The following is a 22293-nucleotide window of genomic DNA, read 5'->3' as shown; positions in this document are numbered from 1 at the left end:
GGGCAGCTCACTGTTGACTGACCGCCGAGCTCCAAAGTCTATTTGTGCCATATCTGCACCAGCCCGCTGGCTTCTTTGTCCGGGTCGACTGCAGCGAAGTGAGGTTCCTGCTTCCTATTTCAAATCTTGGACTCATTCCCTCACGGGTATTTTCTGCCAAGGTTCAGTAGACTCAAACACTCTTTTATGTATCCGGCCGAGGCCTTAGCAGTCATGTGTAGTGCCTCTCCAGAAGTGCCTGAGGACACAAAACAAAAGTTGATGGATGATTTGTGGTCAGTCCCGCTGTGAGTATCAGTTAATTTCATATGCCATTACTGGCTACAGAATGACTTTGAAAAAACAACAATAATAATAATAATAATAAAAGTAAATAAAAAAAAAAAAAAAAATATATATATATATATATATATATACACACACACACACACACACACACACACCCTGTTAATAGTGTGTGAATGTGTGTGCAGTACTGAACCATTATTCTCAGAGGAACTGGAGTTGTGGAGGCACTTTCTGAGGAACAAGGTGGTGCTGAGCTGTGGCCAGGCCTTCAGATGGTTCTGCATCATATTCGAACAGGACAGCTGCCTGCGACTTGGTCAGAGCTCATCTCGTCTTTTTATGGGCCCTTCCTATTGAGGATACCATCTATCTTTTTAACCCTCCAGAAATTGTAAACCTAACTCTACCTGAACCCAAATATCAGTTCAGAAAAGAGAACCAAGCTTCTTCTCTCTCTGCGTATTGTATGTCACATGAATTCTGTGGACTCTCCCAGGCACATAGCTGATTAACAAGGAAGGAAGGAATTGAAGGATCAACAAGGAATACGGAAAAACATAACGGAAGATATGCTACAGAAACAAGTGTAGGGGAGTCCTGGAAAACGCAATCAACTGGACAGCCACGGCCTCACTGGACAACCGCAGCTCTCGGTGCGACTGTACATGCTAGCAATCCATAATCAGTGTTTCATAATCTCAAAGATGCCATCTTCAAGCGGGGAGCGCCTGAGAGGTGAGGAGAAAATAAGCACGTGTTCAACGCTCCTCCAAAGGGATTATTCTGTGTGTCTCACTAATTAGTCCACCAATTATTTCGGTGTTCAGGGTGGTAGTGAACCAGAAGACCCGGGTTCGAATCCCACTTACTACCATTGTGTCCCTGAGCAAGACACTTAACCCTAAGTTGCTCCAGGGGGAGACTGTCCCTGTAACTACGGATTGTAAGTCGCTCTGGATAAGGGCGTCTGATAAATGCTGTAAATGTAAATGTATATTTACTTTATCTAACACTATAGTGCTGGGATTTTTCCATTTCCTCCACCTCTGCTCTCATTCCAACTTTTAGTCTTTCTTGCCATTCCAATTTCTCTCTCACACATACCCTACTTCACTCCTCGCTCACAGTTATTCTCACTCCCGGTGAGGGTGGACTGTAGAGGTTAGTATGCTGGATACCTGACCCGGATACCGACCCACTTGGAGCTAATTGGCTTTGTGCTGCACTGCGTGGGTCTCTCTGCCACCACAGACTAGGATCCTGGAATATCAGGCATCTGTCAGAGGGAAAGGTTATTCCGATTGTGAGGGTCACTGAGGGCTTTTTTTTTGCCTGTGGGACCAACTACATTAATATTGTGAATACAGCTATTTTAGAAGGAAACCCAATTAAAGGAAAATGCTGGCCTAAATATTATCTGGGTTTTAAATATGTAAAGCGTGTTATGCATGTTGTTCACATTATATTTTTTATTTATTTGCATGCTTACAAATGAATGTTATAGTTGATGAATTTCTTTATAAATTATAATTTATTACCTGATCTAATTTCGTGATTAATTCATTTTGCATTATATATATTTTAATAATTTAAACTGGCTTCAGTGGCACCAGCAAATTTGTTAACTCTATTCATATTCTATAATAACTCTGAATGCTGTGACTGAATGGCGCAGGCAGCGTGGCGTTCTGCGCATGCGTCGGGCGGCCCTGCACCGTGAACCCTCGTCATGGCGGCCGCCTCGTCCCGCTACCGCCACTGGTCGGAAGCAGAGGTGGCGGAGCTGCTGCACATCTGGGCCGATGGCGCGATCCAGATCGACCTGGAGCCGCGTGTCCGGAACCAGCACGTCTTCGGCCGCATAGCGGGGCTGCTGAACGAGAGAGGCGTCCAGCGAACCGGCGAGCAGTGCCGCGAGAAGATCGAGAAGCTGGAGCTGGAGTACCGGCGGGCGAAGGACCGCCAGAAGGCGACGCAGGGCAAGGAGAGGCCGTGGAAGTTCTTCGCGGTCATGGACCGGGTACTGGCCGACCCGGCAGGAGGTGTGGAGGGCGACGACAACGACGCCGACCCGGAGCACCCTGCTGAGGCTCGACCAGAGGTCAAAGGGCGACCACGCCCCTCTCAATCGGGTAGGATCCTTATTACGCGAAATTGCGTTAAATGTCTAATTTTTGGGGGGGTTGTTTGTGCTTCGCTTTCGCGGAAACCAACGAACGAGGAGTCGCGTGTTCGCAGACACCATCCGCAAGTGATTATAGCTTCCGCGTGGAAATAGTTCCTTCAAATTGTAATGTATTTTTTTCAGTCCCATCCAAATGACCAGTTCTGTCTTTTTTTTTTTTTTTTTTTTTTTTTTTGGAAGACCGTTATACTTAAATGCAGTCGCACACGCGAATCGCGATGAAAATATTTAGCTGCAAGGTGACTGGTGGCGGAAGTAAATAATGCGGATTAATACTTAAGGAGACGCGTAATCGGGTGCTGCGGCTACTGACCGGTTATACTTGGTACGCATCACGATATAAACGCTGAATACATGCCCATGTACACAATGCATAACTTGGGTAACACACTCGCCTATGAACCAGAAGACTCAGGTTCAAATCCCACTTACTTATCATTGTGTCCCTGAGCAAGACGCTTAACCCTAAGTTGCTCCAGGGGGGGACTGTCCCTGAAACTACTGATTGTAAGTCGCTCTGGATAAGGGTGTCTGGTAAATGCTGTAAATGTAAAATGTAAATGATGTAAATGTACGTTGGAGGGGGAGGGCATCTGGAAAAGATTGCGTCCTTAAAGATTGAAACAGTTTCTTCTTGAACATATGCTAGGTGTCAGTGGACAGAACATGGCTGGTTCCCCAGGCACAGGCGCTGCCTTTCAGGTCAGCTCAGGGGAAAGAGACAGTGACTGGGAAGAGGACGGTAATGGGGCCGGCGACATGGACCACCGCAGGAAATGCAGCGGCGGCCATCAGAGCAAGCTTCCCAAGCGTCGTTGGACAGGGCGGAGGTCAAACGTTGGTTCGAGTGCTGTCCTGTTGAATAAGACCTTGCTGGAATTCCTTCGCTGGCAGCGGGCGGCCGAGGAACGTCGTGAACAGATGGCAGAGAGGTGTGCGGTGCAGGGGCGGGAGCACGACCTGCGCCTCCTCTCCACGTTCGCCGGCGCCCTCGTTGCTGCCAGGGGCCACGCAGCACAGCAGTGCCAGGCCTCTTCACCTCACTCGACCCCGCAACGTCCCGGAACCTCAGCCCCGGCCAGTCCGCTCACGGGCCCACAAACGCCCCCTCACAGCAAGCACCTGTCCCGCCGGGGAAACCGCATCCGACAGCACCAGGGTATCCTGCAGGAGGGCTACACACAGTACCACGCAGACAAGCACGGCGAGAACAACCCCAATGTACGGCGCCCTCCAACCTGGAATATGTCTCTCAAAAAGCTGGGTCTATCTTTCATTTTATTCCTCTGTGTTTCAGGGCATTATTAACATGGGCACCAGTGAAAATAAGCTCTGCCATGACCTGCTGCACAAACGGGTGAGGTCGGTTGAGCTGGGCGTGTGTGTGAACCTTTTTTTCGGTGCCATTATGACCTTTTATTTTGTTTTGTGTAGTTTTATTATATGTATACATCAATGTAATGGTTATTCATTCACAGCTGTCACAGCCCGACATGGTCCAAATTCAGCCCCCCATGCTGCAGTATGCCGACTGGAAAGGACATCGTTTGTGAGCCTTTATTTAATCTTTATTCTTTTTTTGTTTTCTTGAACCCAAATCCCGGCCCTAGTTTAAAAACTCAATCCCACTTACTACTATTGTGTCCCTGAGCAAGACACTTAACCCTGAGTGTCTCCAGGGGGACTGTCCCTGTAACTACTGATTGTAAATTGTTCTGCATAATGGCATCTGATAAATGCCACAAATGTAAAATAATAACACGGTGATATCACCCGCATTTTAACACTAATGCATCATCCTTGTGCTTTTGATTATGAGCTATGGCTTATTTTTTTCTTACTTGTGCGGGTACCTTCCTAAGTCCCTGCTATACAGGTGGTTTGTCATTATCACCATAATGAATGTTCATTATTTGTGATTCATTTGTGTTTCTGAAATTCAATGTTATTATTATCATCATCAATATGCTTTTTTTACAGCCTCAGGGAGGAAGTCGCCAGGTTTTTGTCCCATTACTGCCAGTCTCCAAGCCCACTGAAGGCAGACAATGTGAGTTTCCCAATGGAATGCCCCTTGCAGACAGCATTATTATTTTGGGGATGTAGCTCAGTGGTAGAGCACATGCTTTGCATGTATGAGGTCCCTGGTTTAATCCCTGGCATCTCCTTAGTCAGTCTCAGGGCAGTGGGGCGTAGCAGGTAAGGAAATGGACCCATAATCAGAAGGTTGCCAACTCAAGTCCTGAACCGCCAAGGTGCCACTGAGCAAAAGCACCGTCCCCACACACTGCTCTCCACCTTTCATGGCTGCCCACTGCTCACCAAGGGTGATGGGTTAAAAGCAGAGGACACATTTTGTCACCATGTGCTGTGCTGCTGCAGTGTTTCACAACTTCACTTTCGTTATTGGACTATGCCTATGGGTTCTGACTGTGTGTATTTTGTTCTGAGGTGGTGGTCATGAATGGCTGCGGATCCCTTTTCTCCGCCATTGCGGCGGCGCTGTGTGACCCTGAAGGTGAGGTGGCTCCCGTCTCCGGTGTCTCAGAGGCCTTCGGTGGAGCTGGTGTCATCTCTTACCACGCGTTCTTTCTGCCTGTGCTACAGACGCCATACTTATTCCCACCCCGTTCTATGGGGTGATCACAGAGGACGTCGGCCTCTACAGCAGCGCACGCCTTTACCATGTTCACCTGAGCGGTGAGGTGAGTGGAATTTGCGAGGCTCTGCAGACACCGCGGTCAAAGTTGAATATTGCTGAACTTTGACCGCTGCATGTTCACAAGCATCAACCTGCAGCCAATAGCATCAAAGTGGGCACTCGAACCAAGGTGGAGGAGAGATTGATTATAGCAATGCTTATAAACTGAATAGTTAAAACCTGTCTGCCACAGATAAAGAAAATGGTTTGCATAACATGTGATTCCTATGGCAGGATCGCGAGGGTGGTGCGCAGTAATGTGGGGTTGTTTCAAGTCCATGAGATTGAGGTGTTTTTACTGACAGGTGTGAGTGTTTTTCAGTCTGCTGGCACAATGGAGCCGCCATTTCACCTGACCGTGGAGAAATTGGAGGGAGCTCTGAACAGAGCAAAGGCAGAGGTGACGCCAAAACACACCCTTCGAACTGTTACATGTCCTCAACCCCCTTGTCCATTTTTTTAATCGCACACGGCTGTATGCGTTTACTTGCAGGGTGTGAATGTCAAAGCAGTCATCCTTGTAAATCCCCATAACCCACTGGGAGAAATATACTCAGCTGAGGAGATGACCAGCTTTCTGGAATTTGCCAAAAAGTGAGCATTCGCAACATTTGACCCAACCAATGAATGCAATTGTTGTTTATGGCAAATTATACTGTGTATGTAATATGATGAATGGTATTACATATGAAGTGAGAAATGCGGAAATAAATGAAGTGATGTGCTATTACTGTGTTATCTGCTGTGATATGCTTTAGTTTTCATGAATTTATTTGCTTTCATCCTTGGTTTCAGGCATGAACTGCACGCTATTGTGGATGAGATTTACATGCTGTCTGTGTTTGGTGAGAGGAACTCCTTCTGCAGCGTCCTTAGCCATGACAGGTATCACCCCCACAGTGAACTCAGCATATTACCTTTAAAGGGGTGTGTATTCAGTGTTGTACATTATAATATTCAGAGATTGGATCTGCCCTTGTCAACAGATTGCCAGACCCCCAGAGGACCCATGTGATGTGGGGACTAAGTAAGGTAATGTAGGCAGATCCTATTTTTTCTTTCTTACCTCATCTAATGTTACCATTTTTTTAAATTCATTTTGGCTCCTTCTGATTCCTGTGCAGGACTTTGCGATGGGAGGGATGCGTGTGGGGACATTGTACTCTGAGAACAGACACCTGGTGGAGGCTCTGGACCACCTGGGTTATTTCCATTGTGTATCAGGAACCACACAGCATCAGGTGGCTCGCCTGCTACAAGACAGGGGTACATAAAGCTCTTATCCTATTTTATTGCCTTTTCTTTGGGAACTGCAAATATATCTGAAGCTTGAAGTAGATGAGATGTACAAGAACATCATTTGACATTAGGGCAGCTGCTCACTTTAAGTCTTGTTTTTATTCTAATTAATGATTAATTCTCACGACCAATTATTGGCTACACAAGAACTTTTCAACTTCAAACTCACCTTAGACTCATCTTCAACTATCCTTATTATATACCATCAGTGAAAGTGTTGTTTGTCATCGTGATTCATATGGTGCACAGCACACAGTGACACAACGCAATGTGTCCTCTGCATTTAACCCATCACCCTTGGTGAGCAGTGGGCAGCCACGAAAGTCGTCCGGTTACTAGGCCACCATTTCCCCAGTCAGTGGCCTACATAAAGTCCAGCCTAACTGGTGTTTCCTCATTGCCAGCCTGGATTGATTGGGAATTCTTGCCTGAGAACAGGCGGCGGCTGCAAGAGGCGCACCATTACCTGACCACAGAGCTGCAAGGTCTGGGTGTGCCTTACCTGCACCGACCCGTTGGTTTCTTCGTCTGGGCCGACTTCAGCAAGGTGAGGCAACTGATCAGGAACCATTGGCTACACAGTTGCAAGTTTGTTAATCGCTCAATACCAGTATTCCATCATGTGTTATCTCTGCGAACGTCAACATCAGTAAACATCACACTTGATTAGGGGTGGCTTCATAAATTGGTGATAATATAGCTGAAGTATTTTATATAAGCAACAGAGGATATAGGGATGTTTTTGTAGGGAGTGTTGAGATTTAGCATCTTCCAGTCGTTCTAAAATAATGTACTCTTCAATACTGTAGCAAGGATGTTCTCTACTCGATTGAGGATCTTAAGTATTATAACTAATGTCAGTAAACACTGTATTTACAGAATTGCATGATTTTTTTTTTTTTTTTTGTATACAGTATCTGCGACAGCCCTCATTCTCGGAGGAGCTGGAGTTATGGAGGCACTTCCTGAGAAACAGGGTAGTACTAAGCTGTGGCCAGGCCTTCTCCTGCTCCACCCCTGGCTGGTTCCGCATCGTCTTCGCTGACCAAGAGAGTTGTCTGCAGCTTGGTCAGAACCTTTGCTTCCTTTCACTTGCTTTTTGTGTTTGATTATTTTACATATTCCTTTGGTTTGTCCCCATGGTCATGTGTCTGTCTCCATTGCATATGTCAGTAGAAATAGGTGCTTTTTATTCATGTCATCATGTGTTTTCACTTTCCATATTGAAGAAAGTTAATAACACTTCATGAAGACAATACAATTATCTCTATCAGTGTATTGATAGAGATAATTGTATTGTATCAGTGTTTAATCAGTGTATCTGAAAGATGAAGATTCCTTCTCATGTTCAGGTTCATGTTGAAATGTGTGTATCTGTGTGATTCCAGGCATACAGCGGATTAAGAAGACTTTGAAGGAAGTGAAAGATTCACACAGTCCACAAATATATAAGAACAAGGTCATCAGGGAGACCAAAGAGACTGAAAGGCACAGGCCCACAGACGCAAACTGTTCTCAGACGGTGGTGCCCTCCCTTTCCAGCAATGATTTTGTTGTCATGGAGAGTCAGGTGTCTCACTCCCCAGCCAAACTGGACAGCCTCATAGATGACCTGCGGCAACAGATCCGTTCTTCTGATTGGCTGCAGAGGAACACTCCGGAACTGTCCGCTGGGGAAGACCCGAAGCAGCTGGAGGTCTTCACAGAACTGCTTGAGCGAGCAAGGAAATAGTGTCCTGGACGCAAAACCTTGCTGGACCTAAAAAAAAGTTGTAAAAAAAAAAAAGACAACTGTGTTCTAAAATTATACCTAAAAGCTTTCCCATTTGTGGTTTGATACAGTCCTAGACCAAAAAAAAAAACAAAAAAAAACAGACCTTACAGGTTTTTTTTTTTTTAAGATAAAAGTGGTAAGAAGTGAAAATATAATTACAAAATATACACTGCATTATTGTTAGTTTCCATGTTAAAATGTGCCTGATACCCCTCTTCTTAGCGGTGCCTTGTAATCCTGAGAAGGAGAAATTAACTTGTTTCTGAACCTTTGCTCTGATAATTTGTTCACACATGGTGAGCAATAAAAAGTATATTTGCCAGGCGGCTCTTGTGTTCTTAAGCAGTCCTATAAATCAGAGGATTTAGATGCACAAAGACTTAAAAAAACAAAACAAACTTATTTCCTGTGTTTGGTGGAGACAGGAAGTGGCGGGCAGAAAGCTGGTGGGCTTGACTTTCCACTGTCTTTTTAACCCATTACCACGATGACATGGAGCTGTTGGTCACCCCACGAGGTGTTTGATATAAAGCCCTGTGTGGGCAGTGGTGGGCAGCAGTCTGAAACCAACATGCTCTGTTCTGTAAAGATCTGTGAAGAACCCCCACACGAAGCACCTCTTCACACTTAGATCAACCGGTTTAGGGTTTAACATTAGGGAAATAAAAAAAAAAAAAAAACATATTACAATCATGCAATACACTCACGCTGTTATTTTGTTTAAGTTTATTCTGAATTAATATTTTTGTAAAAGCCAACCAGACAAACAGCTCTTAAATCATTTTCGTCTTTCTTAATGTGCACTTATTATAATATACCCAGAGAGCTGTCGCAGAAACACATTAAATGTTTCTCTTGTCATTTGATGACAGAATGTCATGTATTAACTGGTTTGTTCAATTTACTTTCTGGATGACTGATGACCGTAGAAAAGAATAAAACTCAGGGTTCACTAAAACAATAAAACACTGATCGCGTGGGCCTGAATTGCTTGATTCCCATCATCATTACTCACCTCAGTGGGAGCAGTGTGACCTTCATGACCTTTGGGTAGACTGTGTGGCAGTAGCCTAGTGGGTAAAACACTTGAACCTGACAACCACAAAGTCACAGGTTCAAATCCTTCTTACTCCCATTTTGTCCAGGGTAAAGCGAGACCCTTAACCCTGAGTGTCTCCAGGGGGACTGTCCCTGTAACTACTGAATGTAAGGTGTTCTGGACAAGGCCATCTGATTAATGTCATAAATGTAAATGTCAAGGCACAAAAATCCTAATTGAACAATAGAACGGCCACAGCCTGTAGCCACCAGTGAGACGCTTGCGTAATGTGACGGTCTCGTCACAAGGAGTCGTTTTTTGTTGCCTGCACGCGGTGACACTTTTACTTTCCAACCTGTGGCGGCACAAACGTGTTACTCATTGGGACTTCTGGTGGGGGAACCTAACCACCATGCGGGGCTTTCCACAGAGGCAGGGGAATCTTTACAGTGCGCCACATTCCAGCCCAGCGCGGGGCGGAGGAATAAGACGGTGGGTTTGAGAGTGTTCTCTCACTCTCGCCCTGTGACCGGTGCGTACGCGCTTGTGAGGATCAACCGATGCTTCACCAACTCAAAGATGCCGTCTTCAGGCTGCTGCGCTCACGGGAGACATCTGAGACCGAGAGCAAAACACAAGGTAAGGGTCCAGCACCCTTACAGCAGCCCAATATCTGCTTGTTCCTGTTTACCCAGAAATATGAGCATGTAGGTCCATAGATGCTCCCGTTTCCAAAACTTCTGCGTTTTTTATGGGGGGGCTGTCAGATTTCCTTGCGGTTGCTCCACCCCTTCTCCCATTCCAGCAATTTTCCTTCTTCCACGCCCTCCCGGCTCCCTCTGCTCCCTAACCCCCCCCCCCTTTCTCTCTCCACTTGGGACCACAGAAGCTGACATGCGGGTTGAGGTGGACCCGGGCAGCCGATTTCGCGTGGCAGAGTCCTGCCTGGGGCTGGTGGGCTGTGCGTGCGTGATCTACGCCGTGCTGGCGCCCCGCTGGATGGACGGCCAAGGGCTGTGGACCCAAGCGGACACGTCCCCGTCCGAGGGAGAGCAGCCAGGGGAGAACGTGGACGCGGTGAAAGGTGAGCCGCTACGTTCTGGGATGTTCAGGTTCTGCAGGTTGTCTAGGCGACCAACTGAAATGCAAGATGTAAGGAAGCTGCGGTTAACTGTGTCAGTTTTAGAATTAGAGGAACTTTGTTTCCTGAGGAATTCACCTCCATCCAGAACACAGGCCTTGACTTGCACAGCCGCAGCAGATGGGGTCAAGTCGGTCGTGTCAGTTGCATGTTGAGGGTCTTCTGGACCGTGCGGGGTGAAGACGAATCAGATGAATCTATGGAAACACAGGTTCGCTTGTTTTTCACGGATTCCTTCTGCCTGGAGCGGGCAGGTTCTGACGTGCACCGGAGCAGCTTTTTTCCAAGACCACAAAATATTTGCTCTGTAGGATATTTTTGACTGCTGATAGGACTTATCACTGCATTGTGACACACAAATCTGAAATCGGTCACGTTATGCCACACCACACACACACACACACACACACACATTCTCACAAATAATCATTATTCCAGGGACACTACTTTTCAGTCACAGCATTTTTTTTTATTAAAAATGTTTAGTTACGTGCATTCAGGTTGTCATTTTGAGAACACTGTCATGACTGCTTGGGTATGTGTGTGTTTGTGTATGTGTGTGTGTGCAGTGCTGGAGTTTGAGAGAGTGTTTGCAGTGTTTTCCTGCATCATGGCCATGTGTTCAGGAGTTCTGTGCCTCGTCTTCGCCCTCTGCTGGACATCCCAGACGCTGGGCTCGTATGCCAACACACGCTCCCTCCTGATGGCCGGGACCTCCCTTCAGCCCACCACCCTCCTGCTCATAGTCCTCAACTTTACAGGTGTGTGTGTGTGTGTGTGTGTTTGTCATTGTGTTTTGTCATTGTGACATACACAGCACGCAGTGCACACAATAAAATGTGTCCCATCAGTGAGCAGTGGGAGACATGTAGCTACTTTGGTACTTTGCTCAAGTGGACCTCAGTGGAACCTTGGCGGTTCGGGATTTGAACCCGCAACCCTTTGGTTACGAGTCCCCTTCCTTACGCGCTAAGCAACCACTGCCCAACCACAGGCCTAGTTAGACAGGAGCATCATAAAAAATGCAGGTGGAACTGTGTCCATCCCTCCAGCAGAACAATACCAGTCCATGGATTTGTTTGGACTTTCCTCTGTAGGCCGGACGGATACAGAGAGAGGTTTTTTTTTTTTAAGTTCCCTCCACCCTGATGCTACTGTAGTGCACTCAGATACAAATCTGTCCCGGATGAGTGATGCCGCGGTGGCTGGCAGTAGATAGAGGTTCGAGCGCAGTACAGCTGATTCACTGCAGAGTCTCACTTCAGTCCCTCTCTCTCTCTCTCTCTCTCTCTCTCTCTCCTCTCCCCAGGGTTTTTCTTCCTCATGACCTGGGCTCTGTTCACCCACCAGCACATAGCAGAGATCCGCGGCGACCTCGGCCGCCTGGGATCGTCCTACTGGACGGGCGCGGCCGGCTGGGCGCTGCTAATGGGCGCCATGCCGGCCACCTTCCTCGCGGAACAATTTGTCGTGCCGAACATCCTTCCCGAAATCGCGAGGACCTCCGAGCTGTGGTCCAGGCGGCCGCGTACGGGGGGGCGTTCGTACAGCGACAGCCATCATGTCCAGCGGAACAAGCACCCCGGGGGGGTGAGGCGATACATGTCAGTGCCCTGATGGAACATCTGAGGCGTGCAGCTCAAATGTCTGTCGGGTGGCTGTCCGTCGAACACGGTGGTCAAAGATGAGCAATCCCTACCTTTAGACCCCAAGCTCTCTGAGCCGGCAGCGGGGTTCCTGCTACAAGATGAAAGGATCACACTAAAAGGAGCGGGCAGTTCCAAAGGCTGCAGTTCCACTTGGAAAACAGTGATGACAGATGATTTCTTTCTTTACTTCTTTCTTTTTTTAAGGTCTGAGACTGAACAGAATTAAATGGCCCACCTTTTCATTAAGCAGCTCTGACATGCATTACTGTTAACGTTTGAATGCGAATTCAGTTCAGGGATGCGTTTCTGACGGCTTCTTTCATTCCACTGAGAAGTACGTTGACCTGCTGTCACCACAGACCTCTGTTCCTGTGTAGGTTATTACATGACTCCACAGATACTTTTAACACTTAATTTGAGGTGTAACCAAAAGGAATTGCACATTTAATAATGAGCGGTGCTGTTGTATTCATAGTTGGGGTCCTAGTTGGCGTCCGGAATTGACCTCTTCATCGATGGTAACTTGAAAGCACGTTGTAAGTCGCTCTGCATAAGGGCGTCTGCCAAATGCCGTAAATGTAAATGTAAATGTTGTAACGTATCATATTTATCGTACGTACATTGGACCCCGTGTCTGAAGAAGCTATCAGTTGTTAACGAAATGTCCTTTTAGCAATGTTGAACGTGCAATGATTTATATCCGTCCCCGGCAGGGGGTGTGGTGCGTAAGATTTAAATAAAAAAAAAAAGATACATCCGAGTTGTGTTATGACTCTTTTCTTGTCAGTTCCCCCAGGAACCACTAGGCTGCGAGGGCCGTTGCCTGAAATATGGCGTTTCCCGCGCATGCAGGACAGGCCTGTCCGCCCAGCGCCTCCTTTTATCGCATTGGTGGCAAGACGTGGCAAATGAGCGGCGCCCGCGCCAGCTGTCTGTCTGTGTGGCGCGCCGCGCCCCCGCCTCCTACCCGAGTGGACTGGAGCGGTGGGCCTGCGTGAGCTGGATCGGGGCACTGCTAATTGGACATTAATCAGGTGTTGCGCTAATTAAAGGCAGTTCCGCCCTGTTAACGCGCGCTAATGAGTTTGTTATTAAATCCAACGAGAATCTTTCTCTCTCTCTTTTCAATTTGCCGACGGGATGGCGCCTAATTGGCGATCTGAGTGTCCTTGAAGGTCCCTCCGCCCGACTGTTTGATGGCGATGGTCTCTTTAGAAGACATCAGAGAGGACCCGCCTGAGCCCTCCTACCTTCACAACATTCGCACTTAATGCCTCCGGCAGGCTGCGTGACTGCAGGAATCGTATAAGATCATTAAAATCACACTGTGTGACGTGGATCTAAAAAAAAAAAAATAAATCTTAACATACATGAAACACGCCAAAATCGGATTCCAAATCAGTGATAATTTAGCTGCTTAGGGTATAAAAGGTGCGTGAAATGAACTTTGAGCTGGTTTTCTTGTACACTGCGCTCTGTTCATTGGTTGGTGTAAGTTATGCTCAGAAATGCAGTTTGTGCACAGAACGTGTGCAGGCCTGACATCCCACTTCCGGCATCCATCCAACGCAGCACTAGGTGAGGAAAAACGACCAGCAGTCGTTCTTTTTACCCTTTGCGGAGAGAAATGTGTGGTCCCAACTAATGCGGCCACACATATCATTATTCTTTCGCTTTGGCGCTCCATTTTCAGTAAATGTTCTGAGACCAGCAGTGCCCATATCTCAGCCCCGCATCTCTATCCGTAGGACAGCCCCTCGTCAGCATTAAACAGCACAGGTCATAAGAGACCCTGCTCCTGCGCTTTTCTCATTCATGGCTGGGATATGACCCTCCCTTGCTCCGCCTTCAAGGTTTAGGCCTTTTCTTCCAATGAAAATTAAAAAGGGAGGGGGCATTTTTATCACCTAGTCACAGCTCAATTTTTTATGAGCTCTTCCTTAATTACATTTTAAACAGCCCACCGAACCTTTTTTTTTTTTGTAATAATTCCAGGTGCCACCCTTTGTTAGGAGCGGGGCGGCGGCGGTGAGCGGCTGGCAGCTGCCAAGTGATTGACTGGCACGGCAGAGATGCCTACCCACCACTGGAAACGAGGGAAATGCAGCCTGGACCCCGGCGATACTCTTCATATCAATTAGGGCCCAATTAGGGTAGCCGCGTCTCACTAATTATGCGCCGCTTTCTTTGGCGGAATAAAGCGCGCACGCATGTACGCTCATGAGTGTTTATTAAGATAAATATGGAAAGACGCGGCCTGGCAAAGCAGAGCATTCCTCAATCTGATTGTCAAACCCTCTACATGTTTTTTTTTTTTTTTCGACTCTGTCACATGTGCACTTTTCGCGTCCAGCCTTTTGGTGGCGCTGTTGTACCACTTCCGTAAGTGAACTGGGAGTCTGCGGAGGAAAGGACCCCCATGTCCCATCATCTGATGAAAAATGCTCGGCCGCACATGCAAATCTTTGCAATGAACGTTTCTGTGGCGATTAAGACAAAAAACCGTTATATTTATTTATTTATTTATTTAGATGCATCGATTAGAGGGATTAATTCTGGCCTGGGATACAGGTGAGGCATTTGTAAGTGATTCAAATGGTGCGACGTGGCCTTTTTTTCAGTAACCCCCTTGCTCAGGCACACAGAGGCACACAGACACAGGGAGATACAAAAATAAAACATTGTGAATGAGATGATGGACAGAGAGATGTGAAAGGTGGGTTTGTGCGGAAGACGTCTTGTCGCCGACTGAGCATGTTTTACATCCCCAGCCTGCGGCGACACTCAGTTTTGACCCAGCGCCTCTCTGCCAAGTGTTTTTTTTTGGAGCCAGCGGAAGCCTGGGGACCGACTCCAGTGCCAGCTGGGGCTCCTGTGCTCCCCTGAGGGCCGCAGGTCAGAGAGCCACTCATCATTTCAGCACTTGCCCGTCCGACCGGCCGCTCGCTGCAAGACACATCAGTGCTTTTCACCTGTAATGGCCACACCGTCTCGTGGGGAACGAGTGAGCCCAGTGTCCTCCCTCGTCCTTCACTCTCCCTCGCTCCCCTTCCCTTTCACTCAGCACAGATCTGTCCACTCTTCTCCGGAATCTTAAATGCGTCTTTGCTCTGCAAGTGGTGCACGGTCCGGACAACCCCTGCTGATTACATTTTCTGCTGAAAGAAAAGCGCGCGAGGGAGAAAATAACAAATGTTTCAAAGGGCTGGAAGCCGAAGGTCACTTTCATTTCCGTAGTCTGTGTGTGTGAGCGAGCGAGCGAGGGAGCGAGCGAGCACACTCCCCTTGGACATCTCTGTCCTCACAATGAAGCTGTAGCTCCATTTTCATCGCTCCATTCATCCAGGACCTGAACAACTGCAGTGGTTACTTCCCTTATCTCCCCCCTCTGCGAGACCAAGGAAATTAAATTACAAATATAATCACTCGGCGGCCGCAGAGTTTTCTTTCTTTCTTTCTCCGGCCCCCCTCCTCATCTGCGCTCCTTCCGCTTTGCATACTGAGTGCGGACGGCTGTTTTATATAATGGCGCTGTCCTGTACCTGCTGGGGAGGAAGGAGGTAACAATGGCTGCCGGAATTGCAAACCGCGTGAAACTCAGCATAGCTTCGGCACTCCTCGGGCCGCATTTTGGGGCGTGGACCGGGACAACTCGTATTAAATATGTACGAGGGAGAGAAGATGCGTTTCTGCATCATACAACCCCGACACCAATGAAGTTGGGATGCTGTGTAAAACAGAAATAGAAACACGATGCAATGATTTGCATATCCTTTTCAACCTATATTCAGTTGAATACACTACAGTACAAAGACAAGATATGTGCAAACTGATGAACTTCTTCAGTCGATTTGAATTTGATGCTTGCAACACGTTCCAAAAAGCTGGGACAGGGGTATATTTACTATGGTGTTTCATCAATTTTCCTTTTAACAACACTGAATAAGCATTTTGGAACTGAATTCTTTCCCATTCTTGCTTGCTGTACAAACTTCGGTTGGGTCTCCATTGTCGGATTTTGTGCTGCAAGACTGCAGGCAGGCCAGTCTAGTAGCTGCACTCTTCTACCACGAAGCCACGCTGTTGTAACGCATGCAGAATGTGGCCTGGCATCGTCTTGCTTAAATAAGCTTGAACAGTGGCAAATGTTGCTCCAAAACATGTATGTGCCTTTCAGCATTAATGGCGCCTTCACAGATGCCATGGCCACTTACACACCACCATACCATCACAGATGCTGGCTTTTGAACTTTGCGCCGATGACAATCAGGATGGTTCTTTTCTTCTTTGGCCCGGAAGACACAACGTCCATGATTTCCAAAAACAATTTGAAATGTGGCACACTTTTCCACATTGCGTCAGTCCATCTCAGATGAGCTTGGGCCCAGTGTTGTAAATATATGGCTTTTTCTTTGCATGGTGGAGTTTCAACTTGCACTTGTAGATGTAGCGACAAACTGTGTTAACTGACCATGGTTTTCTGAAGCATCCCTGAGCCCATGTAGTAATATCCTTTATAGAGTGATGTGGGTTTTTAATGCCGTTCTGCATGAAGGATCGAAGGTCATGGGTATCTAATGTTGATTTTTGGCCTTGCCCTATTCATGCAGAGAATTCTCCCATATCTCTGAATCTCCCGTATCCCAAGCTTCCTTGCAATTGTACTGTATGTTGAGAATTGTTATTAAACTGCTTGACTGTTTGCTCACTCAGTAGTTGGTGAACCTCACCCCATCCTTGCTTGTGAACGTCTGAGGCTTTTGGGGACTCTCCTATCCAATCATGACACAATACCTGTTTCAAAACAAGGTGTTTTTAGCATTCCTCAACGTTCCAGTCTGGGATGCTTTTTTGGAATGTATTGCAGGCATCAAATTAAATTCACTCTGTTGTAGTTTCTATGCATAAGTAAGAAAACAGGAAGGTTACAAATTAATTTAAATATTCCATAAGAGGAAGGTTTTGAGCCGCCGTTTGAAAATGCTCAGTGACCTCAAGGGGAAGTTCATTCCACCATGTCGGTGGAGTAAAGATTTGCAAAATACAATAAAGTTGATCAATTTGAACATTACATATATTGTCTTTGCACATCATTGTAGTCTGTTTTAATTAGAGAAACAATCAGTCAGCTTGGCGCAATGACAGTCAATGAAAAAGGCTTGCAGCAAACAAACTAATCATAAGCAGCACGCAGAATCCAAGATGGCTGCCAGATATTTATGTCCAACATCGGCTTTGTCTATTTCCGGGTTGTTGTCCTCTTGGAAGTCCAGGTGCCCCCCGTGGGTCTGGTCGTGCAACTCCGTTTGTGACAGCTTTACCCAATGTCCCAACTTTATTGGAATTGCGGTTGTATAAAAAATAAATCAAATGACCAAATAAGCATCTCAGAATGAGCTCGCACCTATGAGCTCTAGGCGATGATTTAACACTCTTTGTCCCACAGGCTTGTTGGTGCCCTCCATACGAACCCTAGCAAGACGGCTTTGCAAGCAGCTGCTATTAGCTGCATAACTATCTGAATGATCTGAAATTGAAAGTGATTTTTGGTCATTGTGACATGCAGCATGGAAGTGGGCAACCACGGCTGGTACCCATGGGAGTGGTGTGTGGCACCTTGATGGCTGGTGGATTTGAACCAACAAGTCAACTTTCTTAGTCACTGGCCCATCTGTTTCAGTTGGGCTAATAGTCCCATTTTCTCCAATGGCATGTAAACCTATTGAGTTTTATAAGCAGTTGTGAGATTAAACGCTATGGCAAAAAACAACAAACTTGTCTCCCCAGACGACAGGAAGATCCACCAAACTTCATCGGCGCTCATTTTGTCACCTCTGAGGCAGCATTACCCAAGTCGGACTTATTCCTGCCACGTTGCAGAATCTCTGCAAATAAGCAGCGTGGACTCTGTCCCCACCCCCTCGCCCAAGCTGTCCCTCCGCAGGTTCTTTAGCGAGGGAGAATGAAAAGCCATTTCTATTAGAATGATGGGCTTCCTCTGGGGGCCGGTGGAAGAGAGCGACGTACAGGAGGGAGAGGGAGTGAGTGAGTTAGCAAAAAAGAAAGAGAGCAGGCGAAAGGAGAATGTCATTATCGTCGTTATTATGAGAACCACATTTGCAGTCTCACTGCACCCCTGTACTCCTGTTGTCATAAATAATATATTTGTATTTTGCAGCTTTCTTACTGGCCAACACGCGGTGTAGCCGCATGTTGGCATGTGGCGGCCTGGTGCCATTATAAAGAGCCCCCTTTCTCCGTCCATCACTCCTGACGGTGCCACCATATGTTTTGGTCTGATCGCCCCCCTGATCAAGTACCCAACACACCGGAGGGGTGAGGACCATATGCTTGCGCAAGGCCTGCACCCCTCCCAAGTAACGGCCGGCGTGATGAATGGCTGTCGGGTGCGGCCTCTGGATTCGGCAGTCAGCTGGTGGGGAAGGCGACCCCGGGCTCCGCACGATGACAGATGCCATCTCCCCCTCACAACCCCCCCCACCCCCTTCCCCGAACCAACGTCCTCTGATATAATTACTTGGCGAATTGATTTAAAGATCACTCACTTTAAATCAGCTCTGCATCAGCGAGCGTCGCCGTGCCTTTGTCCTCGGTCTGAGCTATGACACTGGCACTCCCCGAAAAGGGCACGAGCGCACTGGCATTTCCCATCATGCACTTTTTAGTGAAAGGACAGGAAAATAATAACCGGATCTATGTGAGGTGAAGGCGCCGTTTGTCTTTGTTGGGAGACGAGGCTGGAACAATCGGGGTGAACGGTGATAGACAACGAACTGCTCTTTTCAAAAACTCCAGTTCATTTTCTCCAGATACTCACAGGATACAAGCAAGAAGGAAGTAGGAGACACCAGTTGACCATGGGCAACGACTTGATGAGGGTCTTCTGGCAAAGGACTAAAAAAATGCCATGATTTTAGTGCTGCAAAAATATTTAATAAAAAAAAAAAAGTAGATTTATTTATCCAGAAGCTTGTTTAGACAAATTAAACCAGTGTAAAGCTGGTCAACAGCACCGCAATAGAGAAGATAGACTGCGCTTTGACCATAAAGTGATCACTCTGCAAGAGCAGAAATACAGAAATTGTAAATGCAACCTAAGATACAAATAGAAAACATTTGCATGGTACATGAGATGACATAGCTCTAGGTATAAAAGTGAAAATTTAGTGGAAATACAGCAGACATAAAACGTAAAATGTATTGAGTTAAATGTAGGGCATCGTTTACATTTTACATTTACAGCATTCATCAGACTCCCTTATCCAGAGTGACTTACAATCAGTAGTTACAGGGACAGTCCCCCCCTGGAACAACTTAGGGTTAAGTGTCTTGCTCAGGGACACAATGGTAGTAAGTGGGGTTTGAACGTGGGTCTTCTGGTTCATAGGCGAGTGTGTTATCCACTAGGCTACTACCACCCTGGGCAGGGCAGAAGAACAGATGTACAAATGGACTAAAATAGAATAGAAAAAAATGGCGACGTCCAGAAGCCTGGATGTCCTATTTAGCGAATATGCGTTAATTACCTTCAGCATATCTGGCTGGAAGTTAGAATACCACAGGGCAGCACACACTAAACTCCCAACCCAGTCGTTGGAATATTAGTACCTATCCATGCTGCTACTGTCCTGCCATTATCCAAACTGTTATTTTAACATTTTTTAATAGGAATTAAAAAAATATACACCCGCCTTGTGATTGTTGGTTCCCGGTAGTTGTGCAAGTAGTATTATCCCAAAAGTAAAGGCTTACTTAACATGTAAATCAACCTAGCTGTCTACATATCGCATTTCTTAATCCTCTCATTCTGACAGTCTGAGACACTTCCCTTTGAGGGAGGCTTGCAGTCAACATCAGTTGGTAATTGGCTCAAAACACACTTGCAACACTGCAGCCAACACACACACACACACACACACACACACACACACACACACACACACACACACACACCTGCATGGATCCAGATGTTGATGGATGCCCTCTGTAGCAAAGTGTTGCTTTTAGATTATAATTGGACCTTTTTTTAGGCATTAGCCTTCTGCCAGAGGGTCTGGCTCCAGACACTAATGTCAGCTTGGAAGGGGGGGGGGGATAAGCCGACAGAGTGCAAAAAAAAGTGGATGATTAAATAGAAAACAAATCCAACAAACGCCTGTTGTGGGGCTGGAACTCTCCAGGCACCGTGAGGCCTGAGCCTTACTCAGGGAAAAGCAGATTTAATTAACGCAGAATTAAAGAGCATTGTTATTTTGATTAAAGACACCAGGCGCCTTCACCCCCCCCTCCCTGTCCTTCACCCCAGAATCTGGATCCTGCTTTCATTTCGCCATGTCTTACTTTGAGGAGACATTGCCCATCTGGATGTGTGTGTGTGTGTGTGTGTGTGTGTGTGTGTGTGTGGGGGGGGTGTTCAACCTTTCTATTGCGTGTAAAAACTATTTTATGGGGCCCGTAGATAGAGACGCAATTTCAGTGTGCGGCCTATTGTCTCCTTAATAAAACGCTGTGATTGAAACACGGCCAGAAAAGCTTCCGAGAAGCTTTCAGCCAAGTGGATGTTACTGGTATGAGCAATCGCAGCTTCGCCGCCAGAGCATTGTCAAGAACTTTGCCCTCTCATCCCTCTCTGTACAAGTTACTTTATCAGGGAACAGTGTCGCAACACTCCCTCCTCACTACTTGCACACGCATACACACACACAAACACACACACACACACAAACACACACACACACTCCGGCACCAGCCCAAGAGAGTGAAAGACAGAGGAGATGAAAGATGGCTGGAGAGAAAGAGAAAGGGAGAGTAATGAGCCTCCTACTTCCAAATAATCACATTAATGATTATTAGTGAGCGGCGGAGTGAGTGTAATGGGAGAGAGAGAGAGAGAGAGAGAGAGAGAGATAGAGAGAGAGAGAGAGCGAGCAGACGAGGAACACAGACAGACAGAGAGCAGCTCTGACTTCTCCCGCTGACAAATGGCTTGGCACCATGGGCCACTGCTTACAATATTAGTTTACAAAAGAAACTTTATAGAGAACAGGGTGGGTGAGGAGTCAGGCTAAGAGAGAGAGAGGGGGATGAAATATAATGAAAACACTGAGAGAGCGATGCAGAGCCAAACTCTTTGAACCTTACTGAGACAATGTGCACAAAATAAAAATGACCTGACACACATCTTATATAATAAGATGTGTGTACAGATGTGCTAGTACAGAATGCTGCAGCCAGAGTTCTAACTAGAACCAGGAAATTTGACCACATCACCCCAGTCTTACAATCACTGCACTGGTTACCCATCAAATTTAGGATTGACTACAAAATCCTACTTTTAACCTATAAAGCTCTAAATGGTCTCGCCCCACAGTACCTGAGTGAACTTTTGGTTCTTTAGGAACCGCCATGCCCCCTTCGATCAATGGGTGCGGGGTCACTACTGGTACCAAAGGTGCAGAAGGTCACAGCTGGGAGCAGATCCTTCTCCTATAGAGCTCCACAGTTGTGGAACAGCTTGCCTGTCAGTGTCCGGGATTCAGACACAGTCTCAGTGTTTAAATCCAATCTCAAAACCTATCTGTTTTCTCTGGCTTTTTGTTAAAATCCTTCACTTCACTTTGACGCAGTGTCAATTATAAAGTCCAGTTTATCACAGAGTCCCCCTGTTAGACACAGACAAAGTTAAATTCGACCTAGTTAGGCTGTCCTAGTTAGGGTACCGGGCCACTGTAGCACTAATATACCACTATAGCCACATATTTCAGTATCGGTCGTACAGTGCAACCGTCTGCCGCTGCTTCTGTTTGTTTTTCTCCGAGACACGGAATCAAGCACCCAGACTACTGGCAGACCCCAGTGAAGAGACCAGCAAATAAATCCTGGTTCCTGACAACTGCTTAACAAGGACATACCATGAAACAAACCAGAGGGTCACCACAGCCACCACCACCGTTACAACCACAGCTATAGGGATCTTCAAATGGACCAGTAACATCATTATGGACACGTAATCTAGACCATGACACTGACTACATCCTGGACTTCTCCAACCCTACAACTGTAGGACTTATTATTATATCATCCCCAACCCTGCACTGACACCATTTGCAGGCTCACTCTACCCTGGAAGGGGGTCCCTCTCTGTTTTTTGTGTGGAGTTTTTCCTTGTGTGCAGAAGGGTCAAGTGTGGGGGGTGT

General features: G+C 46.8%; 2 protein-coding genes and 1 non-coding gene across 3 annotated transcripts; all 3 read left to right on the top strand.

Annotated features, from left to right (window-relative positions):
• The first annotated feature begins 1994 nt into the window (after nucleotides 1–1994).
• On the top strand, nucleotides 1995–8337 carry LOC114766929 (1-aminocyclopropane-1-carboxylate synthase-like protein 1). Its single transcript, XM_028958305.1, has 15 exons — nucleotides 1995–2420; nucleotides 3123–3694; nucleotides 3771–3830; nucleotides 3952–4022; nucleotides 4454–4523; nucleotides 4925–4991; nucleotides 5081–5178; nucleotides 5497–5574; nucleotides 5668–5768; nucleotides 5970–6059; nucleotides 6161–6206; nucleotides 6299–6440; nucleotides 6878–7020; nucleotides 7388–7541; nucleotides 7862–8337. Exons 1-15 carry the CDS (start codon nucleotides 2018–2020, stop codon nucleotides 8203–8205), a joined length of 2439 nt encoding a protein of 812 aa, XP_028814138.1. The 5' UTR covers nucleotides 1995–2017; the 3' UTR covers nucleotides 8206–8337.
• trnaa-ugc (transfer RNA alanine (anticodon UGC)) lies at nucleotides 4570–4641 on the top strand. Its single transcript has one exon. It is a non-coding gene; the product is annotated as a tRNA-Ala (tRNA).
• A 1823-nt stretch (nucleotides 8338–10160) lies between the features above and the next one.
• LOC114767332 (uncharacterized) lies at nucleotides 10161–12780 on the top strand. The gene is made up of 3 exons (XM_028959000.1): nucleotides 10161–10370; nucleotides 10997–11188; nucleotides 11737–12780. The coding sequence occupies exons 1-3, from the start codon at nucleotides 10181–10183 to the stop codon at nucleotides 12042–12044; spliced, it is 690 nt and encodes a 229-aa protein (XP_028814833.1). The 5' UTR covers nucleotides 10161–10180; the 3' UTR covers nucleotides 12045–12780.
• The last annotated feature ends 9513 nt before the right edge of the window (nucleotides 12781–22293 follow it).

This window comes from Denticeps clupeoides, chromosome 17, assembly GCF_900700375.1.
Source record: "Denticeps clupeoides chromosome 17, fDenClu1.1, whole genome shotgun sequence".
NCBI classification, from domain to species: Eukaryota; Metazoa; Chordata; class Actinopteri; order Clupeiformes; family Denticipitidae; genus Denticeps; species Denticeps clupeoides.
Note: the sequence above shows the minus strand (reverse complement) of the source record. Positions and strands in the feature narration are given on the sequence as shown.